This window comes from Bacillus rossius, chromosome 13 (assembly GCF_032445375.1).
Source record: "Bacillus rossius redtenbacheri isolate Brsri chromosome 13, Brsri_v3, whole genome shotgun sequence".
In the NCBI taxonomy this organism is placed as follows: domain Eukaryota; kingdom Metazoa; phylum Arthropoda; class Insecta; order Phasmatodea; family Bacillidae; genus Bacillus; species Bacillus rossius.
Genome location: NC_086340.1, coordinates 28,871,589 through 28,889,982, shown reverse-complemented (window position 1 = coordinate 28,889,982; position 18,394 = coordinate 28,871,589). Strand labels below are relative to the sequence as shown.

At 39.4% G+C, this 18,394-nt stretch overlaps 1 protein-coding gene across 1 annotated transcript in view; it reads right to left on the bottom strand.

The window, feature by feature from the left end:
* LOC134538612 (hemicentin-2-like) overlaps nucleotides 1-10,945 on the bottom strand; it is a 331,364-nt gene extending 320,419 nt beyond the window's left edge. The window contains exons 1-2 of the mRNA XM_063380043.1: nucleotides 10,936-10,945; nucleotides 10,600-10,887 (exon numbers count right to left, since the gene is read on the bottom strand). Coding sequence (XP_063236113.1) covers nucleotides 10,600-10,887; nucleotides 10,936-10,945 — 298 coding nt within the window. The remainder of the gene's footprint in view (nucleotides 1-10,599; nucleotides 10,888-10,935) is intronic.
* Nucleotides 10,946-18,394: the final 7,449 nt, after the last annotated feature.

Genomic DNA, 18,394 nt, shown 5'->3' with positions numbered 1-18,394 from the left:
ACATTTCGCAGAATGGGACGGAGACGATTAACAGGTCTTCTCTCCGGACTGCAGGGGATTCCTCCGAAACCCCGCACGGGTGCGCGAAAATGAGAAAATCCTCTCTACTACTTCCCCCACCCCCCGGGCTGTAAGAGTTATGTTTACTTTTCGCATACCCCATTGCACTCATTTCGTGCGTAATCTTCTCATCGAGTCACTCAACGCAAAAAAAAAAAAAATTAAAAAATAAATCGGCCGTTACTACGTAACATCTTAGAACAACCCAATGTTTCGGTACAGAGTAACCCCCCTGAAACAGCTTGCACCCGAGCCAGAAAAAAGAACACCTAACACACATGTTCAGCTCACGAGGGTACCAGTTTACGGGGGGTTGGATTTCTGTCCTGAGGTTTAGATGACTGTAGTCGGCAACTATTAAAAAAAAAGAAAAACTTATTTACACGAAGGCTATTGACAATATTATAAGGTTTGAAATCGCTAGCAAGAAAATGCCATCATTGTTTGGACAAAGACGTCAACAGCACATCATTTACTAAACCATTCTTATTGTGAATTTGACTTTACCCTAAATGAATTTTGGCACGTACAGTTGTATAGGTTAAAAATCCCTATGAAAGATATAGGAAAAGTTATAAATAGGGGCAGGCATTTTTCGCGAAAAGATCTGAACGCCTATTAGACCCGCACCTGTGGTTTCTTCCTTGTGATTGTCGGCCGTATGCGAGAGAAATCGTTGCCTTATTTGACCGGGCCACTAAGGGCGCGTTTACTTTCGCACTGAATCACTGTGATTGGTGTTGTTACAATCGATATGTACCTCGGAGAAACTCCACCCAGTCACGAAACACAGACTATGCTACAGAGTTTTAACTTCCATCCAGTATCGAAATCTTTTCACTAGATATGCATGCCCCTAGTTATAAATATTCAATTTGCAGTGTTGTTTAGAACTAGACTGGTTGTGTTGCACGAGCGAGCCTCGGCGCCCCAGGAGTTCCCGGACCCAGTGATCGAGGAGGTCCCGTCGGAAGCCCGCACAAGTCTCGGTGGTCGGGACGGTCTGGCGCGATCTCTTCCCCGGCGGAGGCCTAGGGCTGCCCGCTCTCAACCCCCCCCCCCCCCAAGACATTCCCCCGGGCAGGGTCGAGTGTTTGGCAGCGGAGTTCTCCCCTAGCGGCGCGGCGGTGCGGTCGCCGCGGCCACAGAATTGCGTCTACGGCCTTTTGATTAGGAGGGGGGGGGGGGGGTCCGAGGGTTGGTATCGCGGAAATCACAGAAACACCAACCTCCCCTCCCCCAAACCCAGGGAAGAGTTGCCGCCGCTCGCCATGCGGGTTGCTCTCTCCTCAAGGGATACACACGCGCTTTCTGACCCGACCGACTGGTGTGTCCGTTCACAGAAACTGCACTGAAAAGAAATTTTTGTATATTTTACAAGGAAACTCCTTGGAAACCCTGTTGCCAAGGATATTACTTGTAAAACTACAAGGCAGAGCTTTGTACCATGTGCGATTTTGCAAGGCTCTGCCTTGTAGTTTTGCAAGAAATATCCTTGGCAACAGGGTTTCCAAGAATTTCCCTTGTAAAAGCACAAATTTTTTTTTAGAGTGTGATTTAAGAATACCGCGATTGCCATATGGACGTTGTTAACGTTTTGAGAAGCCACGAGACATCGGCTGTTTCAAGGCTTGGATTTTCTACGTCCGTGTCTGTGTCTCATGTCCTGCGTTATTTGTCCGTTCTTCATGAGTCTCTGCGACGTACAGTGTAAACCCGTATTGGCGTACGAAACTAAATAAAAAATTCATCCGTGACATCCTTAGAATATCTCCATTCATGGCTGTGTGAGTTTGTTTCCTCTGTTGTACCCCATCCTAAACTACCCAGCGGATAGTTTGCATAGAAGACCGCGGTGGTTCGGTGGTTAATTAGTTTGCCTCCCGTCCAAGATTGGGACCTGTTTCGATTATTGGCAAACCCGAGACCCTCTTCCCATCTTTTAATTCGCTTTAGAATTGACGCGTGTTTTTGGGATAATTTTTATGCATGAAACAACCCGGTGAAGATTCTTGGAAGCATTCAAAGTCCTTGCGTTAAACTTTTATCCTCTTTTTCACCGCCACTTAAACATCACAGTTTTCCCTATGCCTTACTCTTAGAGGCGATACTGGGCTAAAAGCACCGCAGAGCGTCGCTATTGTTATCTAACCGCACTAACAAAAACTCAATATTGACTAGGTGGGCAAGTAGTAAAGTAGATTTGCGAGCCATAGCGTTTATTTCCAATAAAGTTTAAAGACAACAAAACCTGAACAACGCAGTTGTTGTCTGTCTAAATAAATTTTATTTTTAAAACTGTCTCGTCGTCTTTAGCCAACTGTGCTCGTCTGTGCTATTATTTTTTCCATGACTAAATTCCTTATACGGAATTATTGTGCTGTCTGATATTTAAGTTTGAATGTTTTCGTCTGTTTTGTCATCGTTATGTTGTCCATAAAACCAGTTTAAGTTCATCGTTGGGCTTATCTGTTTGACATCAGCTGATTTAGTCTTGTTTTCTGTGGGTTTTCATTTTCCTTTTTTCGCGTTTATGAATTCTTCCCATGACAAACAATGCAAAACTACCATGACGTATGTCCAATAAATTGCATTAAAAAAAATTTCCCACTGCATGGATCATTTAAAGAAAGTATTGTGTACGCAAGTGCAGTAGCTCGTGAAAGCCGCGTGGGCACCATGGGCTCTGCACGACATTTGCGATCCAGTCAGACGATCATCTTAAGGATGGTATTCCTTCTTGAATGTCACACTCATTTTTTATTAAAAACAATTCCATAAGATTACGCCATTGCAGGCTTACACTGGATGTTTTAAAAATAACACCTAAAGAATGGACAACAAGAATGAATACAAATAAATAGATAAAAATTCGTGGATAGAATTAAAACAACTTTAAATTCGACCTGTTTACATAATTTGCCCACAGCATGGGCGTAGATCACGGTGATCCTGCCCCCCACTCCTCCCCTAGAATTTAGAAGACCCTCATTGAGGGGTCCCAGTTGTGTTTGCAAAATCATGACCGTGATTATCGAGTTCGCTAAACATAAACGTGAAAACTATGTCTTATGGAAAACTGTCGGAAAATTTCAAATGCTATCTGCGTATTGAATGCATGGAGGCCAGAATATGGGCAGCATGCACCACACAAACACCCATCCAGCGATGACTTTCGTCGGTTAAAACCACCCACGCGCAAAACTATCAGCCCCCTCCCCCCCCCAAAGGAATTTCCACGTACCCTCTTTCTATGAAAATCCTACAGAGTTGCGCACTTGCCCCAAAGTCTATACGAAAGACTCTGAGCCAATTAGAAACCCTCATCAGAAGATGTATCGAATCACATGCAACCCAGGGTTACAAATCTCTTAAGCGAGTAACCAATGAGCAGGGTATTTTTTTCCCCAAGTGTGCATATGACTGTGGTCTATCCAGGAAGTAACTGAAGCCGGGAATTTTTTTCCAGCCACCATGAATACACAAACACTCGAAGAACAAGCTAAAGTCACCTGATACCAAATGTGAAAAGCATAGAGAGCACAAAGAATTCCGTGGAAGGAACGTATTTAGCAAAAATCACAGCACAGTTAAACATAATGGGCTGACAACGACGAGACATATGCCTTATTAACAAATATTTAATTTTTTTATTTCTTTTTATAAAATAATTGGGGTTGCACCCCCTAATTGAATATAAATTTACGTATTTTAATTTTATGGATATGTGTTGGTGTATGACCTAAATGTGGCAACTGCTTATAGAACGTAAAACGTAAGCAATCATCCTTATCGAAAATGATTCAGCTGATAAACTGACTCAACTTAAGAGGAAGGAATTTATTGGAAAAAAATGACAGAGATATTTGTTCAATCACAGGTTAGGCACTCAAATAAACTGTATGAATTTCACACGTTTAAGTAAAATAGTTTTGACAAATTTTCAATCAGACTTCACTTATTTTGCATTAGTTCCCACATGTTAGAACACAAGTTTTGGGCAAAAATACATAAACAAAATTAGTTAAAATAAAATAATTTAATATTAACTCAACGATAGTATGATTATTGCTAGTAAAATAATTTTTGCTTAATTTTACTACGTAAAAAATATTATAATTCTTTGAATACGAATTTAAATCTCAAAATGCAGGAATAAAATAATGTAATAGCAAAAACTCAGTTATTTAAGTTTCGAAAAAAACTATTTGAGCCCATCAAATGATTATTTTAGAAAAGCATATTTTAAATGTAATAAAACATCTATTGTGATAAAATACTGATATATATATAAATATATATATATATATGTATATACTTCCAGAGCATCGTCGTAACTGGTAGAAAAAAATACAAATATTTAATTTGTATTTTGAAGAAATATATCTTTCTGTACTTAATATTGATGGTACTGAAATTCAGTATAGATTTATTGATAAAATCGTGAATTTACAAGCTTAAGCTACAAAAACTTTTTTTTAAAGATTTGCCATAGCTATACAATCGTGGTTTTGTGTAAATTTACTCTCTTGCATATTGTGTATAGAATTAACTAAGTTAAATAATTTTACATATAATTATAGCTTGTGTACATTTACTCAGTATTTTAGAAAGGCCAACGTTAAATGAACTGGCATTATATTTACTATTTAATTTTATGGTATTTTTTACTTACAAGCAGTTTTAAAAAACAACACCGTATGTGTATAAATACCCCAAGGTTGGTGTTAACACCGCTGCTTCATAAACTATATGTAAAATTAGAGGATTGTTTTTTTACCTTGCTTGTGCATGATTTTATGAAATAACCTTCCTGAAAATTTATTCTTCGAATATTTATCTAAGAATATAAAATTTTCCGAATAATAAAGATTTGGTGGTATTCGAAGAATTAAGATTCTGATTTACCCTTTTTAGTATTATTTACTTTTATTATTTAACAACGTTACAATGATTAATTTCAACAGTTGAAACTTATTTATATCCACATCTCCACTGTTGAATAATAGAGTGAATTTGCAGACGTTTCAAAGAATAATTGAACTAAAATAAAGGACGAGTTCTTTGTAGTTCTGTGCAACTGGATCTTCATAAAAAAAACTATGCAGTTCCGAATAAACGCTGTTTTAGAATGACCATATTTTCCAAATATTTGATTTTAACTTTTCAAGATGAGTGTTGTATGTTTGGGTTAAAATTTAAATTAAAGTGTGCTTAAGACAATACACGAGGATATACGTCAGTTAACGAAGATCCGTGGATATTTTTTTAAACCAGCGTTCTCCATAAAATTTTGAGGTGGAAATTTTGAAACAGCTGTGGTGTCACGTGGCCTAAAGAGTGAACCTAAGCTGTTTTCCGGAAGTCTAGCAATTTTCCTCTAAGAGACACAGAGAGAGAGAGATAGAGAGAGAGAGAGAGAGATAGAGAGAGAGAGATAGAGAGAGAGATAGAGAGAGATAGAGAGAGAGAGAGAGAGAGAGAGTGTGTGTGTGTGTGGAAGAAACCTTTTTGTTCACACTTCACACGATTGAGCAAGGACCCACGTCCCGGTCCTATCCACCGGCGAAGCTAGGACTTGTCCGGACCGGCCCACACCAGAGTCCCGGGGCCCTGTCCAGTCCCTACGTGACGAGACTATCTAGCTGGGCGGGACGGCCTGTCGTGTCTTCGGGCCACCGAGATAAAAAAAAGAAAAGAAGGTGATCGAGTCTTTCAGAACTCGCCAGCGATGTGCAACATCCAACCCTGGGTACAACAAGCAAATATCGATGTGTTATTATGGTGAAAATACACTTATAATACGAAATTCGGAAACGAAATTTAACATAGAATTGTTTGTAAAATAATTCAGAGCGTGATGAATACAAACAAATTGTGTTTTCAACCACATTTCTGGACGCGAATCACGCGCGAATTCCGCACTTCGACGCTATAATTCGCTGCAGGAGCAGCTTAAATCGACTAATTAATCGTTTGATTAGCAGACCGAAAAATTTTCAATTATACGTTTATCGGCTCCGGTAAAAGGAAAACAAAAATCGAAAAAACAAAATACTTAATCCCGGCTTTGGACTTGATTTTCGATAAGGAATTTTATTTAGATACTGTCCATATTGTTAAAATTCATCAAGCTGATAAATACTAAAAAATTCCCCTTTGGCTTGCGAACTTTGGTTCGTGCCATCCGCCACAGACGGCAGCACCGAGGTTGTTACATATTTCCGTTCCTTGCGTGCCGTCGCGTTCACGGGATGCCGCACACGCGAGGGCTCAAGATGTCGCGCGTCAAAAATCCCGCGTGCTTCACACTCGGCGGGGTGTAATTGACTGCTCTGGAGTGCGCGTGGAGTGGCACCAGGCGTGCGCCGAGAACCAGCTGCTCTGGGGATTGTAGCGCTCGTTAAGAGCTGGATGCGGGGGGGAGGGGGGGGGGCACCCGGCGGTAAGCTCCGCGAACAAATGCAAATCGCTTCCTTCCCTCCCTCCACCTTCCCCCTCCCAAGGGACGAACCGAGAAGACGCGCGGATTCGTGGAGTTGAAGATGACGGCGACGCGGCAGCCCCAGCGCCGCGTCGCCGCGACTCAATAGAAGTGGTTTGAAGATGTCGGAATGGTGGTGGGGGGAAAGGAGGATGGAAGGAGAGAGGATATTGGCGGAGACGAGCTGAAACTCCCTCGAGGACAGCTAGTGAGAATATCTCTATTCCTCTCTCTCTCTCTCTCTCTCTCTCTCTCTCTCTCTCTCGCCCGGCGTGGAGGCTGTCAGCCGGCTGCGTAGCAGTGCTGCCAAATTTTCGAAGCCAGACATCCTCCAAAAAAAAATTAAAAGTAATAAAAGTTCAAATGTTACGAAATATTGAAATTCAAATTTCTGGGTAGTCTGTATTTTGGACTTCAGCCTCCAGGTTTATTTTTTTTTTTGTTTTTTCGTGAATTTCCATTAGCTGAATGAGAATGTAGAGTGTGAAATAAATAAAATAATTTTAAAAAATTGATGGAGCTTTATTTGCTGACGTAAATTCAATGAACGTCTTACTTGGTGGTGGGGCTGCTACGCCAGAAAAATTGCGTCACCAGACTTTTGACAAACTCGGCCCATCGTCCACAACCACTGGCTCAACTGACTCCATATCAATATCAGAATCATCAGAGAGCATATACACCTCCGTTATCAAACAATTTCCTGCATTCCCCGTCGCTTCTCGCGAGGCGGACGGCTGAGGCTCGCTCCAGCGCAAATTTCGCTCGTTCTGCCCCACTGGCTCATTTATCTCGTTTAATGTTTGTCTCATTCGATACCTACGGCACTGTTCTGCATTTTAAAATGCTTATTATCGGGCGATTTGACTTGTTTTCTTTCTATTCTCAAAAATAACCTGATTACGCTTAGGCATTTTGCGATTAATGGCTCCAAAACCAAAGTTAGTAACATTATATTTATTCCACTCAACTAGCACCACTTAGTTCTCACTCACGAACAACTTAAAGTTTAAATCACACAAATCGGTCTATTACTCACTGGGTTACGGATCTCACTTATTGAAATGCGACGCTCAAGTCATCACTGCTTATGTGAACCGGGTGAGTCATACATAACGACCACGAGTAAAGTCTGCTATACTAAGATATATTTACTTCAACTCTGTAGCTTTCATAATTACGAGTTTCAAGAGGTGTCGAATTCTCAGCTGAAGTGACACCCTACCGGAGATTAAAGACATTCATTATCCTGTCGGAAATTCAAGTCAAAAATGAAATCACAAAAAAAGAAGTTTAATTAAACATACCGAATACCTCGAAATAAATACCAACTATAAATCATCGGAGCGCTAATTCTGTTGAGGTTAGAATGATGTGTTGTTATTGTTCGTTGAACAATTCTGATTTTGGTATTTTTAAGGTTCTTCCTAGCTGATTAATTAAAAGCTGTGAGAAAAAATATTATAGCATCTGCGGTATGTTTTTCAAACCATATGCTTACTAAAGTGACTTCAGAATGAGCACAGACATATGCTCCTATAGACTAATACAGCCATGGCTAAATCCAAAATCCAAGCTAACACCAAAAAACCTCTACATCAATCATTTTGTGAATTTATCTTATGTAGTAGAGCACATTAAAAAAGGCTTACTACTGGTCATAAACCAAACTTAAATAAATATATTTCCACAACCATGTTTTAATTATATCAAATTATAAAAAAAATTATTTCTAAAAAAATGTTTCATCATTAATCGAAACAAAGTATTCACGACGTCCTAAATTTGTAAACAAACTCTTTAACGCTTGATATTATTATTTCAGGATAACATTATTATTGAAACGTAGAAATTGTGAAGCGTTCTCACTAGAGAACCAAATAAAAAAACAATAAAAACAAAAAAAAATTAAAAATCACGAGAATCCTGCTGCACAAATGAACTAGAGTAAAATTTGTCTTAACGCCGCCACATTCACTTCAAGTGCCGGAGAATCAACAAGCATTCAAAATTCCCTCTACTTAAGTATTTAACTCCCAATCTGGTAACACTGCTTCTGGAAGGAATCGCGAATGGCGTCCGGGCAACGAAATCTCATGACTTTTGAACCGCACTGAGCACGAGTGAACTAAAGCACCTTCACTCTATTAAAAATTATGGTTAATTTACGGAATTTTATACGAAGTATCCACCTGAAATAAACGAAGAAGCCACCTCAAGCAAACAAGAAAGCAACATTACAATAAACGAAAAAAGATATCTCAGATAAAAAAATCACATAAACTAAGAAGCCACCTCAAACAAACGAGGAAACAAACTAAAAAAAAAAGATCCAGCAACCTTAACTAAACGAAGAACACATATCAAATAAACATAAAGCTTAATACAACAAACTAAGAAGCCACCTCACATAAACGAGGAAGCAAGCTTATATAAACGTAGAAACACCTCAAATAAACTAAAATAACCACATGAAATATGCTAAAAAGCGACACTCGAATAAATAAAGAAGCCACCACAAGCTAATACATCTAAGGGTTTTATAGAAGAACCAAACTCCCACAGTTCTTGACAGGCCGACTAAGTGCAGTTTCTGTCCCCACGGCAATAAATAACTGTGCTGAAGTTAGTTATTTCCACTGCCTCTATCAGGCCTGCTGGGCGAATATCACGCGGTGAGCTTGCGACAACAACAGTCTAAGTTTTTCCACGCAAGTACGTGCCAGTTTTTATTTTTTGAAATCAAAATGTGCAATCATGCCAGCAACGCTGATGAAAATGGGCCTTCCTACAGATGTCCAACACAATAAAAATAAAATATGAAAGTTAACCACCATAGGGGTTGCACCAATGCCTCCTATGGCCTCCAATGTGTGGTTTCCAAGGTAGCTGTGACAAACATTAATTATTCCCACTCACTTTGGTCGTCGATATCGATAGAGCTGATACATATGGGCTTATATGTAGGTGTCAACTAACAATAAAAAAATAAGAATTGGGTTACACTAGGTCCTCTGATGGCCTCCAATATGTGGTTTCCAAGGCATACCGCAACAAAGTTGCAGACTTATTTTTTTTTTACGTACTGTAATGATTATTTATATTTATTTATAAATAAAATCTACTACAGAATATTATGAGTAAAAAAAAACTTTAAAACGGTTTTATCCAACAACAAGCTCATGTCCATAGAACAGTCGTTTATGACAAAGGCTGTAGACCCCTAAGAGGAAATTAGTAATTCATGAATCAACAACGTCCTTCTTTCATCCGCCATTGTTTGTAATTGAGCGCAATGCTCGTGCAACAATCAGTGTGATACAATTGATTCTATATTTGAAATTTAGAATCCATCTGTTTAAAAAAAGTGAATAATTAATCATGAAAATTTTGTTATGTATTAAGGAGACGTCCCTTGAATCCGAATCTAGGTGTCAAGGGTCAAAAAAAAAAAAAAAGTACAATAAAAGTAGGTATGTTGTTGAAACATTCTACCATTTAAATAATTTTTTTCACATATCAAGTCTTTAGAATTTATACATCTCTTAAATTTATCAATATAATTACATGTTAAAAAGGGCAATACCTTTATGGGGAATTGTAACAGAAAAGGCATTAAGAAAAAAATTACCTAGCACTATTCAGAATTTAAGATTGCTGAACTTTTTTTTAACTTACGTTATTTTCCTTAAAAATTTTTCCTGTAATATCGAATTTTCCAATACTAAGGATCTGATTGGCCCATCCATGATCAAAACATGTTAGAATGTTGTAGGACGGCACCGTGGCGGGAAGCCTACAACTCACGTAGTTTCGGTTCCTTGCAAGAATTTCCGAAGATTTCCGAAGTTTTGCGTTTTGGTATTAACGCCACTTCAGCCGCTAAATCCGAAGTTTCCAACGAAAACAAGCATGTTGTGACTGACCTAACCTAACCTAACCCTTCGATTTTTTTTAAATTTCAATTTTTGAGAGAAATCCGAAGTTGCACGAACGTGTTAGGGAACCGAAACTACGTGAGTTGTAGGCTTCCCCACCGCGGCGGGTACACTCACCGACCACCTGCAGCGACACGGCCTCGCTCTGCGCCGAGTGCTCCGTGCCGGCGATCACGTTGGCCGCGCGGCACACGTACTCGCCCTGGTGGTCGTACGTGACGTTGGCGATGCGCAGCAGGGGGCGCGCGCCGCGCGGCACCAGCGCTATGTCGGGCGCCGAGACGCGCTGCAGCCACTGGTAGCTGGGCGGCGGGTTGCCGTCGGCACGGCACTCCAGCTCCACGCGCGAGTACAGCTGCGCCGTCGTCAGCCGGTCCGGGCCCACGCTCTCGATGTGCGGCGCGTCTGCGGGCACGCAGTCAGCCCATCAGTCCTTCAGTCCATCAGTCCAACAGTTCCTCATACCCTCAGATCCTCAGTTCCTCATGCCCTCAGATCCTCAGTTCCTCAGGCCATCAGTTTCTCATGACCTCAAGGCCTCAGATCATCAGGTCATCAGTCCCTCAGGTCATTAGTGCATCCGTCCCTCAGGCCATCAGTTCCTCATGCCCTCAGATCCTCAGTTCCTCAGGCCATAGGTTCCTCATGCCCTCAAGGCCTCAGATCATCAGGTCATCAGTCCCTCAGGTCATTAGTGCATCCGTCCCTCAGGCCATCAGTTCCTCATGCCCTCAGATCCTCAGTTCCTCAGGCCATAGGTTCCTCATGCCCTCAAGGCCTCAGATCATCAGGTCATCAGTCCCTCAGGTCATTAGTGCATCCGTCCCTCAGGCCATCAGTTCCTCATGCCCTCAGATCCTCAGTTCCTCAGGCCATAGGTTCCTCATGCCCTCAAGGCCTCAGATCATCAGGTCATCAGTCCCTCAGGTCATTAGTGCATCCGTCCCTCAGGCCATCAGTTCCTCATGCCCTCAGATCCTCAGTTCCTCAGGCCATAGGTTCCTCATGCCCTCAAGGCCTCAGATCATCAGGTCATCAGTCCCTCAGCCCCCAGTTCTTCATGCACTCAAGGCCTCAGGTCCTCATGCCCTAAGTCATGCCCTCAGATCCTCAGGTCATCTGGTCCTCATGTCCTCAGTTCATCATTTCCTTATGTCCTCAAGGCCTCAGATCCTGAGGTCATCAGTCCCTCAGGCCATCAGTTCTTCATGCCCTCAAGGCCTCAATCATCAGGTCCTCAGTCCCTCAGGCCATAAGTGCCTCAATCCCTCAGACCCTCGGCTACTCAGTCCCTCAGGTCATTAGTGCATCAGTCCCTCAGTCCCTCAGTTACTCATGTCCTCAATGCCTCAGGTCATCAGTTCTTTCGGTCCGTAGTCCTTCATGTTCTCGAGTCTTCAATACCTAAGTCCCTCAGGTCCTTGGATCAAAGGTCCCTCATTTCCTTAAGTCCTCGGGTAATCAATCCCTCAGTCCATTGGGTAATTCGTATTTGAGTTCCTCAGGTCCTCAGCCTCCTCGGGTCATTAGTTTCTCAGATCCTCAGTCCTTTAGTACCTCAGTCCCTTAGTCCCTCAAGTCCTCACAAGTTCTCAAAGCCCTCAGGGGTTCATCAGTCCATGAATCTTTTCGGGAAAGAGAGTGGGGGGGGGGGGGGGGAAGTGAGCAATTATTTCAGTACTCGCCAGTGATGTGTGAACATCTTAGTTGGTAACGAGAAAAATTCACGTGTTCTTATGTTGCAAATACTCTTATAATAAGAAACTCAGAAACGGAATTTAACGAAAAATTCTTTAAAATAATTTCTTGCGTGATAAATAAACTGACAAATAAAATATTCGTTTTTCAAATACCAAAATTTTTGAATGCGAATCACACACAAACTTTCTGCGCCCGTCACTAGAATTCGCTGCATGAATCGTAAACGTTCCTTGCCACACTCAAACGCATATAGCAATTAGCAACACCTTAAAAAAGTAAATTTTTAAACTATTAGAATCGGCTCCGATAAAACCCCTTCTTTGGACTTGATTTTCGGCAAGGAATTTATTAAAATAATGCCCACATTTTTAAAATTCACTTAAAAATAATAATAATACCTACTATAAAGTTTCTGCACACGTTATGATGTCATAATTTTTATGGCAGTACAAAATATTAAAATAGAAAATTTAAAACACAAATTATAACACTGAGTGTACGTTTGTATATTTTTAAGAATACCAACGGTAAGATGGCGGCCATTTGGATGATATTATTTTAGCAAATAATTTTACATTAGATTTTTGTTCTTATAAATAAACAATTATTTGAATACAATCTGTATTTTTTTCATGGTTATTTCAAAAGTGCAAAAAATTATGGCCCATCCGTTCTTCCTAGGCGTCGCGGGGGTGACGTTATTTTTTTTTACAATGATAGATATCCTGGTGAATGGGTATTTTAATTATTACAATTCGTATACGTTTATATGTTTTGTTTTTTTCAAATTTATCTGTATGAATCTTTGAAATGTGTCCGCGTGCAGTGAATTTGCCGAATGAACCGACATTGACGAACTAAACAATATTCCTTTAGCATGTCAATTAAAAAAAATGTAAACATTGATTCTTGTCTAAAGTGTGGTGCATGTGTAAGGGCAAGAAACGTTTTTTATATGTTACATCTGAGCTCTCGTTATACGGCATTTGTTGTGCGTAATTTCGTGAATGGAATGGAAGTGGTTTGTAACGGAAATGTGTAACCAAGGCGCTGCCATCTGTGGTGGATGGCGCGAACCAAAGTTCACGAAGACAAAGAGACACTTCGTAGTATTAACTGTTTAATATTTTTTTTTAACAAAATGGGCAGTATTTAAATTAAATTCATTGTCAAAAATCAGGCCCAAAGCCGGGAATTAGTATTTTTTCGAATTTTTTTTTCCACTTTAGTTGGAACCGTTTCTATGTACAGTTTAAAATATCGGTCTGCTATTCAAATGATTCTAGCGTCAACGTAGCAGCGAATTCTAGCGGCTGGTGCGGAAAATACGCGTGATTCACGTAGAGAAATTTAGTTGAAAACACTATTGGCGTAGATATATCACGCTTGGCATTATTTTTGAGAATTATACGTTAAATTTCGTGTCCGAGTTTCGAATTATAAGTGTATTTTCAACATGAGAACACACGAATTTGCTCGTTACCAAGGTTACACCCGTCAAACCTCACTGGCTCGTACTGAAATACTCACATTTTTATGTTATTTAGAATTTTTTTTTTTTCGACCGGGTAAAACTTGCGATATTTGTCTGTCGCATCTTGTCATTCGCTCGTCCATTGAGGTTTTATGAATCAAGCATTAGACATCCTCCTGAACTTGAAGCATTCCAATAAAGTATTCTGGCTAACTAGTTTCTACATGATAGTACAATTTAACGCTATGACCGAAAAAAAATGATTAAAAATGATTAGTATTCAATCAATCGTGATTACGTTTTAATATAAATATTTGGAAACTGTTCATTTAAATATCATCGGAATCATTACTGAAAAAGGTTTTAATCTTTCTACCATATAAGTAATTTATAGCGTACAAAATATATTCACCGTGTGAAGTAGCGTACTCAGAATTTTCCGTTTCAACTATTTTTGACGTGGCAACGTCTAAAAAATCGATGAACGCCGGCTCCACGCACGAAAAAGTGTCCCGTTACGCTGTGTTCCGTTACGCTATTGTACGCTTGCGCCGCATCTATCTCTCTTCCACTCGATTGGAACAACCATCGATTTGACTTTTTCGAGGCACATTAAACTTGAAACACTCCCATTCGTTTCCTACTTTTCCTATCATTGTCCTATCCTTAACAGAATAACACAGATTGGAAGAAGTTAAATAGCAAACATGTATAAAAGTTATAGTTAAGATAATCTCTTCGTTAAAGTAATAAACATATTTGAATTAATGAGTGCAAATAAAAGTAAATTTATCAATTAAATTGTAGATTTCATTTCACTCCTTCTTTGTATCCAAACAAAATAGTGATAGTTCTATAAAAATGATTCAATTTTATTCATAAAAGTATGTAATCATTTCATCAATTTTTGTTATGACGTCACGTTAAACTATCATCCGTAAACCGACTTTACAAACAACCAATTTTTTTTTCCTTATCTTTAAAGACACGGCTAAATACGTGTACGTCAGTTTATCACGACAACTCCACACATCCCTAATGACTGGGCGATAACCGCATGCTTCACGACGTTCAACCAAACGGCGCGCCCCTATCAGTAACTCAAAAGGAGTGAAGCTTTCAACGGTATTCGGAACGAAATCGAGGAAAACAAAATGCCCAAGTTAGGTTGTTAATGTCTGCGTAACGTTATTCTTGGAATAGGTTTGTTTTAGAGCAACGCGTGGAGTGGTTCTCTATCAAGATAAGTTTAACAGCAACCTGTACATCACCAGGAAGAGACCATTAACAAAAATTTACGCGCGTTGAAAAACTGCACTGAATTGTGTTAAGAACAGCAACCATTAAAAATGGTTCTAGACAAAAAAATCCTTGTTGGTAGAAGACGACTACACTAACGGGTGAACATAACATCTAGGATGTGCTCATTGACGACTGTGCCAATCTCACGACGAAACATGGTGTATTCTCGCTCGCTCAGCGTCGAAATTTATTTATTTATTTGGCATTTCCGATCGGGTCTGCTTTATGCTTTATTCATATCCAAGTTTCGCTTATACTACTTTTTCCTTTCTTTTCATGTACCACGACAAATTTTTTTTTAATTTTAAATTTTACTATATGACATTCTTATTTTCAAAATTTAAAAGTTTATCCCTTTAACTTTTTGTCTATTCGTCCACTGAATTCGGCTATAAATTTATATCTCAATTTTAAATTAAATTAATATAAAATTTTGTTGTGTGGGTCATCGTGTATATTTCAGTGGGCATAATACTTACTTTATGGCAAAGAGATAAATAAATTCTATTTTTATTATTTTATAATGTAATATTATATACATATATATTTAACCCTTCCCGTGGTTTTTCATCCTGAAGTCTTTGAATCTTAGATGTTTACAACTCCAGAGTTTCAATGTCGCTCCTAATTCTCAAATGATGAATAACTTTTCGTACGAAACTTTAAAATATGTTTTCAAATGAAAATAAACGCTGTAAGTTGTTTTTATCCGTCTTTCTGAAATAATGTTTCAGCTAAAATTTTAAACTCAAAATAACCTTTAAAAGGAATCGCCAGCCATAAAATAATTGTACAATTTTAAACGTAAATATAGGGAAATAGTTCCTGGAGAGTTAAATATACACGTCTGCAAATGCTCTAGGTGCAAACAACACATTTTAAATACTTATAGCAAATTATGTATATATAATCCTCTAGTGGACAGTGTTGTAAGCCCAGGTAATATGAGCAGCTGTAGAACGCACATTTTTATAGTCAATAGAAAAAATATTATTAAAGAGTTAAAATGTTGTGTACCTCTATTTTCAGAGAATAGTATCCGAATATAACTAAGAACTTAGCAGCAAGTTATGGGTCATTAGATATGGCGAAAGGTTATATTGACAATACACAATTGTTGTGACGTAGACAACGGGAGAAGTTCGTTTAGACTGGATCTTTACCTTTCATAATTAAATATATATATGTATATATATATATATATATATATATATATATATATATATATAGGCCTAATAAAACGAAGACAGAATAAGAAAATGATAGCAGATTAGCTGTACATTCGTTTACAAAGAGATTACTTTGGAACGATTGTTTGAAATACTTAGTGGGCTACATGAGTACCTGTCAAGGGTTGTTCCCCCCCCCCCCCCCAAGCATTTCTTGTGTAACCCGACGCTATTAGCAGTTACGTCCTGCCGCCCTAGTGACTTCACGGGCGTGGATATAGAATACGCCGAATACGCAACCGGGAAAGGCGTTAGATCCCCGTCATAGTCACCACCTCGGCTCCCTAGCTCATTCTAATAATGACTGCCTGACTGACAACGCACAGCTCAAACCAGTGGGTCTAAAAGCATGACATTTTGCGTATGAGTTCCTTACATAAGAGTTGTATGTTTTGGCCGGTCCGGGCACAGGGTTCATTCAGGGTGTGGTGCCGTGGTGCCGACCGCCATCTTGGATTCTGACATCACGGCGACCATATTGGATGACCCTGACCTTGACCTTTAACATTGACCCCGGCGGCCATATTGGATCCGCCATCTTGGATAACGTCATTTTGTTTTCTGGAACATTCCGTCATGATGTTTTCCGCCATTTTGAATTATGACGCCACCGTTGCATTTTCCGTTACGACCGCAATCTTGAAAATGTTTATTTATTATCCGATTATGACAAAAAATTCTAAAATTTATAGAAAAATTCAATTAATAAAGTTTTCAAAAAAAATAAATAAAACAAATGTACACTTACGTCATGAAGCTCGAAGTCCTCGGTTCGAACCCGGTGAGGGCAAAAAAAAAATGGCGACCGATCCTTCCCTCATGGTGGCTACTGGCAGACTGACCCCCCCACCATTTTTTTCATAACATATATCTACCCTCTTTCCTCCTCCCTCCACTCCTTAATGCAATTGATTTAACACTTCGTTAAAGTACATTACGGTTTCGTGAACGTCGGTTATGTCGTAACAGTCGTATCCTGCAACGATTTCGTCGATCGTCACGTACGGATTTTCAGACGTGGGAGCGACCGGTTCCACGTGCTGATCAGATGTTAACTCACGAGCCTGTGGTTTGCACATGATATTTCCCTCGGTAGACGGCTGGTGCGTGCGAGGAACTGCAGGTAACTGAAGACTTCCGGCAGCCAGTATTTATACCCTAAAGAAAATTAGGGGTGAGGTGGGTTGGGTTGGGAATGACGTTAAAGAGAGGGACGGAGGGAGGGGTGAACTTTTTTTGGAAGGGTGGGAGAATAACAGCAGTAGAGGTGGCGGTGGTGTTTATTGCGATAAAAAATAAATAAAAATATTTTTTTCAGAAAACAAGGTGTGGAGGGGAAGGGGAGAGGGTAGAAGATATATGTTATGAAAAAAGTGGTGGGGGGGTCAGTCTGCCAGTAGCCACCATGAGGAAAGGATCGGTCGCCATTGTTTTTTCCCTCGCCGGGTTAGAACCGAGGACTCCGAGCTCCATTTTGTAAGTGAACATATTTTTAAAACCTTTATTAATTGGATGTTTTTATAAATTTTATCATTTTTTATTAAAATCGGATAATAAATAAAAAAAATTCAAGATTGCGGGCGTAACGAAAATTGCAATGGTGATGTCATAATTCAAATTGGCGGAAAACATCATGACGGAATGTTCGAGAAAACAAAATGACGTCATCCAAGGGAGCGTTCAAGTATTACGTAACGAATTTGGGGGGGGGGGGGTCTTGTAAAACGTTACGATGCGTTACAGGGGTGGGAGGGGTGGTTTGACCTACACGTTACGTCACATTGTTTTTTTTTTTTTTTTTTTTTTTTAAACCATTCAGAACGGTCGCGTAGAGACTGATTCTTTCACGCATTTTTTAAAACTTTTTTTTTCCTCAAAATTTCAAATGGCATGATAACTTAAATTTTTTTTACCTTCACAAAATTGCTTCTGCTTGCTTTACAGGATTACAGAATGTTTTTTTTTTTTTTAACTCCAAACGTTAAGCAAATATATATATATATATATATATATATCAACAGCTGTGATAGTTTTTCTCGTCACTCCAGTAAAGTAGTTAAAACAAAAAATACCGCTATTCGGATGGTTTCGCTATACTTCGGTTGTCAACGTAGACTCCAATCGCTATATTAGAAATTATATAGGTATTGATATTCAAAATACACGGTTTTCTATGTGTGAGATTTTCTCTCATCACAACAGTAAT